Source organism: Oryx dammah, unplaced genomic scaffold (assembly GCF_014754425.2).
Source record: "Oryx dammah isolate SB20612 unplaced genomic scaffold, SCBI_Odam_1.1 HiC_scaffold_19, whole genome shotgun sequence".
In the NCBI taxonomy this organism is placed as follows: domain Eukaryota; kingdom Metazoa; phylum Chordata; class Mammalia; order Artiodactyla; family Bovidae; genus Oryx; species Oryx dammah.
The window spans coordinates 36,962,602-36,975,300 of record NW_024070203.1 but is presented as its reverse complement, the minus strand read 5'-3'; the positions used below and the strand labels follow the sequence as shown (position 1 = coordinate 36,975,300).

At 38.4% G+C, this 12,699-nt stretch overlaps 1 protein-coding gene across 2 annotated transcripts in view; it reads left to right on the top strand.

Moving 5' to 3' along the window:
• TOX (thymocyte selection associated high mobility group box) overlaps window positions 1–9,945 on the top strand; it is a 305,616-nt gene extending 295,671 nt beyond the window's left edge. The window contains exons 6-8 of one of the 2 annotated variants that reach the window (XM_040261269.1): window positions 710–1,099; window positions 7,473–7,624; window positions 7,927–9,945. In XM_040261269.1, the coding sequence (XP_040117203.1) occupies window positions 710–1,099; window positions 7,473–7,624; window positions 7,927–7,963 (579 nt within the window). In that variant the 3' untranslated portion in view covers window positions 7,964–9,945. The remainder of the gene's footprint in view (window positions 1–709; window positions 1,100–7,472; window positions 7,625–7,926) is intronic. The other variant, XM_040261270.1, reaches the window with a different exon arrangement.
• The last annotated feature ends 2,754 nt before the right edge of the window (window positions 9,946–12,699 follow it).

The window sequence follows — 12,699 nt, the reverse complement described above, 5'->3', positions numbered from 1 at the left end:
ATTAGGAAATGACCATTTGAAGGTGTGTAAAAAAATTCAGGAAAAATTGTATTAATTTATGATGGAGTCTAAAATTTCCAAGAGAGATTATTTTTATCCAGTTCATTATTGAGGACAATTCATCACCAACTCTTTTTAAAAATCAAGATGAGTTCTATGGTTACTTTAAAAATATATTAATGTGGTTTTATATAACTTCAGAAAGGTATTTTTGAACTCTTTCTTCCTTATCCAGCTCCATCAACCAACATTGTTTTCTTTGTGCAATATCTAATGTCAAGGCTCTTTGAGAATATAAAAAGGAAAAATAAAAAGCAAGCATATAGTCAACAGAAACGCTCCCTCACTGACTTCCCTTGCAAGTGAGCCACACTGGTAGTTCCCGATAGGACACTGACTGCATCCACTGCACGCACCCCTCATTTTTTCATCTTTGGATGATGAGAAAAGGCACCAAATTAGAGCTTAACATTTAAGCAAAGAAAAATGTCAACATACATTGTTTTAGATTTCATAAAAGAGGTGGAATGAGCTCAGGCTTGCATAAGGTCATGTGGCAAGTGACGATGGAGGAGTTCTTGGAGTCAAGAGTAGGAACAGGTATTGATCCACGTGACCGTTCCCAAGTGAACTCATAGAGCATCTTGCTAAGAAAAAGCAGCGCCTGGGTGTCCACCTCTTAACTCGGTTCCTGTTTGTTTCTCCACAGAGCTACAGTGAGCCTGTTGACGTGAAGACGGCTCAGCCTCCGCAGCTGATCAATGCCAAGCCGCCATCAGTGTTCCCTGGGCCCAGCCAGGCCCACTCAGCTCTGTACCTAAGTTCCCACTACCACCAACAACCAGGAATGAACCCTCACCTAACCGCCATGCATCCCAGTCTCCCCAGGAGCATAGCACCCAAGGCCAACAACCAAATGCCAGTGACTGTCTCTATAGCCAACATGGCTGTGTCCCCCCCTCCTCCCCTCCAGATCAGCCCCCCTCTTCACCAGCATCTCAACCTGCAGCAGCACCAGCCGCTCTCCATGCAGCAGCCCCTCGGGACCCAGCTCTCCATGCAGGTCCAGCCCGCCTTACACTCCCCCACCATGCAGCAGGTATGTGCAGGCCGGGCCCTGGGCTCCCATTCAGAGGTGCTGGAGGGGTCTGTTCCTCCAGTGGATTGGGTGGGGGTTCCATTCTTCTCTGTAAGTGGAAAGAGAATGGGAGATCTTCAGCAAATACCTGCTTCCTGAAAATTAACTTGCAGGGGTGAGTCAGGCAGCCTCAAAGGATCACAACAGCTTCTGCCTTTCATAATCCCTTTCTTCTTTCCCATGATACCCATCTTTCTCGTCACTCTCCCTGTTTTCTGCCTTTGAGTGAGGCACATTTGTTGTTTTCAGATGCCACTACTGCTAAAGATCTCTTTGGGGTTGAGAAGTCTGCCATATGTACATACATACACACACACACATATATATACACATATACATATATAATCAGTATATTATTCAGAAATGAGAAATTCTTGATGATATGCCTGTTGAATCCAACAAATCCTGCAAGATGAAATCAGGCCCACTATTTCTGGTCAGAAGTATCAAATTTGGTACAACCTTAAGAGTCCTAAGAAATGAAAATGTTAACCTAACCAGAGTTTTATTTTAAAATGGATATCTGGCTTCTACATTAGAAAACACAGGAGGTTTAAAAGTCTCCATGTCTACCCCACAATTATGGAAACCATTTGTGTGCAGTCTTAGCTTAACTTGTCTTTGAAATCATTTTCCTTCTGGATTTTAGTGTTATTTTAAAATTTGAGAATTAAGAGCAAACGATGTAAAGTAAACTGAATATAAAGCATTTAAAAATCCTAAAAATGTGTTTTAAAAAAACAGGTCAAGGTAGAAACTATAAAGCATACTAAATTAACCTATCACTTTCATAATCCAATGACTGTTGTTCCCAGGTCTATAATTAAATATGCAGAGTCTTCCTATAAAAGCAATATAGGAGCCCTCTGATATAGTCTATAGTTGGCCACAGTGGGGTGGAGGGGAGGCAGAAATAGGAATCAGATATACATAGTCCCAAATCCATTTTTATTCTTGTTATTATAGACAGGATTTCCAAGAGGTGACAATTATAAACCTTGATACATTACCTTACCTCCTCTGTAATTTCAGAAAATTCACAGTGCAGGCAGGCCCTGACCTTGCCTTCGTCTCACAGGTGAGGAGACAGAGTTCAGCAGAGTTGACTAACTTGCCCATAGATCAAAGCTAGAATTCAAACCTAGCTCTGTTCAGTGGTCAGATCCTGGATCCTTTTTTTTTTTTTTTAATTGAAGGATAATTGCTTTACAGAATTTTGTTATTTTCTGTCAAACCTCAACATGATTCAGCCATAGGTATACATATATCCCCCCCTTGATTCTTAAATGCTAGGCCTGCTGCTTCTCACTCTTAATCATTCTTGTCAATTCGTAACAGTTTCTCCTAAGACTTGGGAGGCGCTGTAGATCCTAGTTAGTTCTAAGATTAAATGATCATGGAGAGCAAAGGACTCATCTGTCTACCGAAGTCTTCTTTGGTTCCCAAGCCAAGGATATTGATAAAGCTCAGATGACTGACTTACCTGTTCAACAGACAAGCTGTAAACTCACTGGGAAAGACCAACCTCCTTGTTTACAGCAGGTTTGTGACCAGTGAGTGACATTAATAAGGTCCCATTGTCCTTCTTTTCCATCAGACATTACTCTTGATACAAAGGACATTCGTGCGTTCCTTGCATTTTAATGAACCAATAGTGTTTGAGTGAAGAGCTGAGAGACCTTCGGTCGGGTGGGTTGACTTCTGCCTAAGGGTACTATCCAGTTGAGGGCCCATGTTTTGCTCTCAGTGCTGTAGTGAGGGGTGTTTGTTCCCAGAGAAAAAAATAGAGGATGTGGTCCGCTCCCCAGGTTGGGGGCCAGAGCTCGGTGCAGAGAGAACACTTTTTATTAATTTATCCACTCAGAGACAGTTCATTATCTATTTACACTCTATACCTTAGATGAGCTGTGACCCTGAATAGTTTTCAAACATTTCTGAATTACATAAGGCCACATTTGGAAACTCAGGAGATATGTCTTTCCATATAGAATCTTAATAGGAATAAATAGGGCAGATTACATTGGACAAGTTACTCATCAATATTTAAGTGAGTTCTATTAATGTATCTCAGAAAGTTTTCTTATTGAGATGGTAGGACTTGATTTTAACTTACATTAATAATAGAAGACAAAATGGCATGAACCCAAAATAGAGAGTCAGTGCAGCTGCAGAAACCATGGTAACTAAAATCACTATGATGCCTTGATCATTGTAGGTAGTCAATAAAATGACTACTGAAGATACAAGTTAACAAATGAAGGAATAAAAAAAAGTTGCAGAAGCTTAAATATTAGAAGAAATTACAAGCTAGTTTGTAGAATCTCAAATCCTTAAAAGTTTTAAATTTTTTTCATTTATTCAAAAAAGATTCATTGAACCCCTTAACACATGCTAGGCTCTGGCTGAAATTGAGCAACTTCTGCCCCCATGGAGCTCACATCAGAGTTGGGGGTGGAATGGAGAAGGGGAGCAGTGGGGATAAGATAAACAGGTCAGTTATTAGGATCCCATGGGAAAAATTAAACATGGGGACAAACTGCAGGAGGTGTGGAGGAATAGCAGGTCTTTGCCTGGGACGGATAAAGAAGGCATCTCTCAAGAGCAGGCAGAGAAGAGGAAGCAGCCTCTAGGAATCAGAGGGTGGGAAGGGAGTGGGGTGGATACTAGCAGGGAGCATAGCAAGGAGAAGGGACTCCTCTGGCCTGGAGGGCCAACTGGGAGGAACATGGCTTATCCAGGACATGGAAAGGAGGCCAGTCGGGGGAGCATGGTGAGGAGCAGAGAGTGATGGGCAGTGAGGTCAGAGTCAGGGTAGATCACTGGAGAGAATCCTGCAGGTTAAGAGGACTGGAAGTCTCAACGAATTGATAATCCTAAAATCAGATCCAGAGTGTCCGTCACACCTCCATGTCACTCGTTTATTACAATCACAGTGGTCTGTGGGGCCAATGTTCATGTCATCAGAGTGGGTTGTAGAAAGCTTATGGCTGGAATTAGACCTGTTGGATTCATCATCTTTATAGAGAAGGTGTTTGCTTTCTGGCCATGTTCGCGTTTTCACACACCAAAAAAAGAAAAAGAGAAAGAGCAAGAAAATTCATGGCTACTGTATTTTTACAGTAATGTTTCATATATAAGCATTACTTTAGCTATTTTATTATCCTTTTGAAAATGAATGTATCCTAAAAATGATCGTATCATCCACTAGGAGTAATAGTTTTTTTTTTTCTAGAATAATATTTTATACACTAAACCCATAGACCTGGGGTTTATTTTTTAGTCCAGTTTTCTTCCTTCTTTTTCTGTTCACTATATTTTTGAATGAGGTCAAGAGAAAAAAATCATTAATATCTGTCAACTTCCTTTATAACCTTAAGAAAAAAAATCTTTGTATGATATCACACAGACAGATTTTCAATTTCCTTGTGTAATAAACAGCTGCTTTAGGATTTGGGTGTAATTTAAAGGTTTAAAAAAATCACATTGAGATTGATGAATAAATCAGTTGTGAAGACAAAAACATTGATGCCTGTTGAAAAGACCTCTCCAGACAGGCAGGAAATGAAATTAGTTCCCAGTAAAGTGTGGATACGAGGATCACGGTTTGGTATTGCTGCAGGCTCTTTTAGGACTTGATATGGTGGCACAACAAAACTGCTAGGGCTACAGAAATCTAATTAAAGAGCAAATGTCCCTTCTGACATCAAATTAATCTTTATCATGTTTCCTATTTTTATTTCAATCTGGCACCAGAAAATGAAATTTAAAATTCCAGGCATGCTACAAAACAGTTGGTGATTTTTCTCTTGAGCATTAAAATGCAAAATATTCAGTCTTGTTTAATTAGATCACTAAGCAAACATTTTTCAAAACTTTCTATCATCATTGTTGTTTCATACTTAAAACAATAATAAAAATACTATTATTTCTGAGTTTGACCTCAGCATCTCTTAATACAGTCATCAGAAGAAAGTTTCATTTTTTAAATTGAAAGCAAGTAAAATTATGTTCTTCAGGCTTTGCTTGTCTTTTCCTTGGTCCATGGTTGTTTTAATACTAGTGATCTTAAATTTAGGCATTGAAGTTAGCTAAATTTTAAATCTTTGAGCTTCGTAGATAACACATCATTTTGGTTTTATAAACTGAAGTTACCCATTTAAGTCTTAAACTGATCACTTAAAAATTAATGTTCTCCTGATACTCCTTTTCCCAACTTCGAGGGGCCATGTTCATTGGATAGAAAAAAGCAATGGTCATTTCTGTTCTTTGATTGTGTGGTGTTGGATAGAAGCAGGTTGGTTTGTTTTTATTTATTTTTTGCTTTCTCATATGTTACCATACCTTCACCTAACATGAGATATTTTCAACTACTCTAGTTTTAAGACTTATTTACTTTTAAGTTATGTTTTGTTGACTGTTCAAAAATCCAATGTGGAGAACTTTACATTAAAAAGATAGGAAAGCCTTGGTATTTACAGTTATATTCCCCAGGCCTTTCGAAGAGTAGCATCAAATAGTTGTTAAAATTCATTTATTGGAAAACATGATTTATTGAGCCACTACTATGGGCTTGACCCTGAGAATATCCAATAAGCAACACACTCTCTGGTCACTGGGCAGCCCTGATGAGGGGGCTGAAATAAAAATCAGCCTGAGATGCCTCTCCCTAGGGGCTTTTTCCTGCTTGTCTGCCTAGCATTACACAAGACATTCGGGAAGGAGGTCCAGAAAACTGGACGGTAAGCCCCATTAAGACATTACAGGACTGTCCTGAAACTCCATGCATGACAGAGATACAGGATGGTCTGGAGAAAGAGTGGTTGCCAGCCTGGAAAAGGATAGAGTACCAAACATCCAGTTACATTCCTCTCACTTCTCACGCCCCCCTGCTTTGGAAAATGTTTGTGGCTGGAGCTGCAGGTGGTATCTACATAAACAAACTTCCCTCTCACAAACCAGTTGTTAGTTTAGGAAACACTACTCTTTCTAGCTGTGTGAGGTCAAATAACCAAGCTGACTGAATACTCCACTTTTCAGTGATTTGTTTCCAGTCATTCAATGCTCTGTCTTTCATGAGCAGCTTTGTTGGGAGTTTGCCTGGACATTGGTTTGAAGTCTTTATCCCTTGAATGGAAAATAATTTAATACCTTAAAGCCAATATTGAGAATTGAGGACATTTGATAATAGATGTCTTTGAGTCTTTACCCAGGGTACCTGCAAATGAATAAAAGTCTAAGGAAATAGCCTGAGTTCAAAATCAACTCTCTGATCATTCTGCTGAATTTTTTTAAAAGATAAAATCTCAACAATATTATTCCTTCAAAAGAAGCTCCCTGCAAGTAAATAGAAAATGATTTGTTTTTAAATCTCTTAGTTTTTCAGTGGGTAAAAACCATGTATGAAATCTACTGCAAAAAGAGACAACCATGAGATTAATTAAGTTGCTTTTTTGGTCATTTCCAGCAAAGCTTGCTTATGCAGCTCTTGAATTCACCAGATAAGCTAAAAATAAGTCTTAGTGTATAATGCTTTTTGTTTACCAGATATAGCTATCTACTTCAGAGATTCTGTCCTTGAATTTTTAATAGCTCTGTAAGGATTAAAAGTCAACACTTCACCACATCAATGTGTTAAAAGAACCTTCCTGGAGTCTGATTATTATTTGCCAGTTAATAGACTTTTCAATTTAAAAATATTTCCTCTGTCTTATACTTTTCCTCCTCTGTGTTTTCCAGTGGCAAGTTGTTTTGAATCTCCTTCCCTATATTAGTCCAACAACTGTTTAAAAGCTTTGGTTGAAATTTTTAGCTGAGAAAGAAGTACAAATAAAAGAAGAAGCAGATGGTCCCTTTGTGACTGAATGAAGAAAAAGGGTTTTGAGAACAATATGTGAATAGGTGTAGTCTAATAAAACACTCAGCCACCTGCTGCCTGAATCCTTCAGAAAAGATTCTGTTGCATATTCTGGGGATTAACTATTAATGTATCCTTGGGTTAGACAGAAAACATAAACTTTGAGGGGTTTAGGGCCTTTTCTCTTTGTTTTGGTTGAGTTGGCTTTTCTAAATTTTACATTATTTCTCAATTCAACGTATCTGCTCAAGAGTACAAGTCAAGTAACACATGGCTAAAGGAAGGAAAGGTAAGAAAGATGGAGTGTGGGCACTTCTTTTCCATCTTTGTTTTGAGTTTTCATGGTTCTTGGGATTAGCTTGCCCTTGCAGGGGCACAAGCAAGAAGGTAAGTAGTGTTTGCAAACAGTGACTAAATATTTAGGTGCTTTTCTTAACAAGGCACTTTGATCCTTATTTGTGGACTTGCTTTGCTTTTCAGGGATTTAATCTTCAACCCGAGTATCAGACCATAATCAATCCTACATCTACAGCTGCACAAGTGGTCACCCAGGCCATGGAGTATGTGCGCTCCGGGTGCAGAAATCCTCCCACCCAGCCCTTGGACTGGAATAACGACTACTGCAGTAGTGGGTAAGCGGCCGGCCATCGCCACCTGGTGGCAGACAGCTCTCATAACAGTCATGTCGTGGAAAGATCCTATATTTCTTCCAGCTTTCCAAAAGATAATCTGGAAAGGTTCCATGTTCACAAAACCAGAAAATTTTAAGCATTCCAAAAGTAAATGCCTTTAAATCCTGTTGGCTTTCACTATGCACTTTCCCCATGCCCAACCCCATCCCTCAAGCTAGAGCATACAGACACATCCCCCTTGGTCACCCATAGCAAGACTGTCCTGTTAACACCAGTTGCTTGTCTATTTTCTCTCCACACAGGGGCATGCAGAGGGACAAAGCACTGTACCTTACCTGAAACTCCAGACACCTCTTCTTTCCACTGAGGCATTCAGGGAAGTCTTTTCACCATGGATTGCTTTGTACAGTCAAGGCAGTTCTCCATTTTATTAGAAAAAATACAAGTTGCTAAGCACTTAGGACCATTTGAGCTTGTGGGTCACCCACTCTGGAAGAAATAGTCATGCTTCTTTATCTTTATTATTTTTTTAATCCTTTATGGACATTGTTTTTCTTCTTCCCTGAAGGAACTTTGGACCATTCAGATTTTATGTTGGTTTTTTGCTGTGAAGTGCTGCGCTATAGTAACTGCCTTAGCAACTATAGATGTCTTGGATAAAAGTCCTGGATTTTCCATTGGTTTTCATAATGGGTGTTTATATGAAACTACTAAAGACTTTTTAAATGGCTTGATGTAGCAGTCATAGCAAGTTTGTAAATAGCATCTATGTCACACTCTCCTAGAGTATAAAATGTGAATGTTTTTGTAGCTAAATTGTGATTTGAAACTGGCTCATTCCAGTTTATTGATTTCACAATAGGGGTTAAATTGGCAAACATTCATATTTTTACTTCATTTTTAAAACAACTGACTAATAGTTCTATATTTTCAAAATATTTGAAAAAATATACTCCCAAATGATTTTAATTTAAAAACAAATTGGCTTTGTCTCATTGATCAGACAAAAAGAAACTAGTGTGAGGGGAAGCGCAAACACCGTTTATTTTGTACTGCAGAAAAATTGCTTTTTTGTATCACTTTTTGTGTAATGGTTAGTAAATGTCATTTAAGCCCTTTTATGTATAAAACCGCCAAATGCTTACCTGGTATTTTATTAGATGCAGAAAGAGATTGAAAACAGCTAAATTATAACCTTTACATAGGGCTCTGTATTATTGTTTCTTCATACTGTGTCTGTATTTAATCTTTTTTTATGGAAACTGTTGCGCCTATTTATGAAATAATAAATATAGGTGTTTGTAAGTAAATTTGTTAGTATTTGAAAGAGCTTTCTTTAATGTTTTAACTTTTGCTGGCAAAAAAAAAAAAATTCACGCTTGGTGTGAATACTTTATAATTTAGTTTTTACAGTGAATAAAGCCAAACCTACTTTTCATTTTAGCAGCAAATTTAAGTAACCAGCCTCTATTTCTATATTTCTTTGGTTGACGCAAATGAAAAACTGTGATATTTAAGAATTTCTTTCTTCATACAATAGAACAGAAGATTGCGCTAAAAGTCGCACAGCCTCCAAGACTGAACAGATGAGCTCCCTACCTGAGAGGAAAAGGTGGCTTCTTAGTTCTCAGCTGGTTTTAGTAAATTCTTTAAACTTCTCAGCTGGTTTTAGTCATTTCTGTAAACTTCCTCCCCCTCCCCCTCCCAAAAAAGAATTAAAGTCAAATCAGTCAAATTCCTCAAGCTGCATGCTTTTCACAAAATCCAGAAAACATTTAGGAATTAAACTAGGGACAGGAGGAAAGGGAAAGCACACTGTCCAGAATATCTGAAAGTGAAAGGTGAGTAACCAGACAGGAAAAAGGAGACGCTTTCCCAGTTTGAAATTTGATAGAAATTGAGGATCTTGTTGCCATTTGTGCCTCTGCAAGCTACTCTCTTTCCAGAATTCCTGGGTCTTCCAAGAGAATTTGGAGGGTACTAAGGATTTGCTAAACAACCAAAAGCATTGAGAATCTAGCTGAAGGCTGGCATAGCTTTTACATCAGAAAGAACAAATTATGCCCTTACAGAGTTATAGCAAGAAAACCAGTCTGGTTGGAAATCAAAAGAATGGCTGATGTCTTTTTCATGGAGTGTGTGAAATAAACTTAGCAATTTAACTAAATACAATATATGCATTATGTAATCCAGTCAGAATTCAAAAAACAAAAGGTATGCTTGCTTTGAAATGATTTTAGGCATTGTACAACCTTGAATCAGTTGAGCATGTAATAACTAATAAATAATGCAGATCCAATGTGATTATTAAAATGACTGTAGCTGAGAGCTCTAATTTTCCTGTCTTGAAACTGTATAAGAACTCATGTGATTAAGTTCACAGTTTATTGTTTGTCTGTTTAGTATTTTAGAAATATACCAGCACTACTAATTACCTAATGTCTTTTATTTATTATATTATGCTAAAGTAACATTCTCACTTGTGTCAAGTCTAAACTGAGAAACTAATTACCAGGATGAGAACAACCAGCTTTGACAGGTGGGTTCTACAGGAAAGTACAATGTTGTTTACAGTTTTTCTAGAGCAGGTATGCAACCAGGGTAGAGAGAGTGTTGATACTCAACACCAAAAACAGTGAAAACAAATGTAAATAAAAGAAAATACATCATAAATAAAAACTCATATGATGCATGACCATATTCTATTTGAACATCCATCAGTCTCTGAAAGACACATCCAGCCAGAGGAGAGATCCCAGAATTCATGGCAGAAGTGATTAGGCCCAGAAGCAATGAACCCCACCCACAGGTGCTCCTTCCTGAGACACTGAGAACATCCTCTGTCAGATGTTGCCTGAGAAACCCTCCACTTTTCAGGAAGCCAGAATCCAGCCTGGGCCCAGCAGCTCCAACTTGTAACCATAAGGAACAGTGGTGGTGTCCACTGAGTTTTCTGTTATGTAGCTCTCCATGGGATTCCCAGACCTCCAGGAAAGGCATTCTGAGAGACTTGGCGACAGTGCTGAACATAGACTATCTTTCCCAACACGCCAAAGTCACAGTTATAACTCGAAAAAAAGGTCTGATAGCACCTAGGGGAAGGTTGAGTTGTCTCTGTAATGTCCACAAGAAAAAATAATCCAAAACCCCAATTACCATTCTATTGTGAGTGAGTTGACAATGGAAAAATCAGTCACATGACAACTTCGAGTTTGTCAAACTGGCAAGCATGGCTAAGGATGAAAGCTGGTCTCTGGGGTCATTTTTACCTTGTTGCCTTGAAGAGAATGAGTCCTTTCTGATCAAGGCATCAGTGACCCACCAACAGCTATGACAACAAAGAACTGTGTATCCTGACTCAGATTCATTACTAAGAAATTGTTTTTGATTTATGAATTCAAACTTTAAGATAGCACATCCACAGTCAGTTTTCCTCTCCTCTGGACCTCTTGTCTTTTGCCAGAGTTGCCCCACATGTTTGAAAGTAATTAGACTGAGCCATATGAAATTGCCTATGTACGACTCTTTCACCTAAAAAATGGCAACTTCATGTGGTTCCACCCATTATGGTTGGGAATTAAAGATGATGGGGTTTTAGCTACACTGTCAATATAATTTCAAATGGACATAGAAGTTCTTTACAAAGTCTGAGCTGAAAAGACCCAGAGAAGTAATGTTGTTTGTCTACCAGGTTCCCCACTTCCAGTCAGTCCCAGACAGCTACATTCAACCGAACAAAGAATATTTCAAATTTCCAGATTCTAGGAAACCCCAATAAATATCCTATTTCTTTGTTATAGTAAAAAAAAAATTAAGTGGAAATTTGTAATAAATAGACTATCTGCTGGAACATGAAAGTTTGGTTACATACAGATGTTGTCTTAATGTGTATTTGTTGAAAGGGGATGTGATCTGGATTTTCTTATTCCATTCATAACTCTCATTTTAAGATAACTACAGAAACAGAGAAATCCACCTGTTTTGCTGATGGCCGAACGTTGAAATGATGGCAAGGCAAGGTACAGAATTCACATCATAAATGTAGCCAAAGACACTTACTACACTGAGTCACCTAATGAATGAATTCATGTGAGTCACCCAACAGTACAGATCTCTCTGTTTTCCTAAAACAGAGTGAGTTCCAAAGCAACTTGGAATGTCATTGCATGTAGCGGTAAGTCACTTTAGTCGTGTCCAGCTCTCCATGGCCCCATGGACTGTAGCCCACCAGACTCCTCTGTCCATGGAACTCCCCAGGCAAGAATACTGGAGTGGGTTGCCCCCTCCTTCTCCACATTGTACACAGTAGGTGCACAATAAATGCAATGATAAGTAGAAGCACCAGCTACATCACAAACTACCCTCAACAGCCATTATATGATATGCCCTCGACGATTTAAAAGCTCTTTAAATATAGAAGGGCATCAAACATTGCAGATAAGAATTGGGAGGTGAAGAAGAATGGAAATTTTTCATTAAGAAACCTAAGGTTACCAAAAGAAAGAATTTCGGAATGAGTTATGCTATAGTCTTTTGGTCTGCATAATCAAACAGGAGTTTCTAGTTACAAAAGTACAAGATGGAATATACTCTAGTCACATCGAGAAAATGAGAAGCCAAGGAGAAAAAAAGGTGTCAGACAAGTGGGAGTGTCGAGAGCAGGAGAGAAATTTCAGGAGCCCAGTTTATAGAATGCTGAATTAAACACTGATGAATAAGACACTGCGTTGTTCTTCTAATTACCAAGTGCAAATATGACTTGATGAAGCCAGTAAAAGACTCCGTTTCCTTGGCTCTACTTACATTACACCAAGGTAAGAAGTGGTCCTTTTTTTTTTTAGAAGTGGTCCTTTTTTAACTTAAAAATAAAAATTATTGGAGTACAGTTGATTTACCGTGCCTTGTTAGCTTCTGCCGTACAGCAAAGTGAATTAGTTATACATATACATATATCCACTGTTTTTGTATTCTTTTCCCGTATAGGTCATTACAGAGTGTTGAGAAGAGGTCCCTGTGCTACACAGTAGGTCCTTATTAGTTATCTGTTTTCTATATAGTGTGTATATATGTCAATC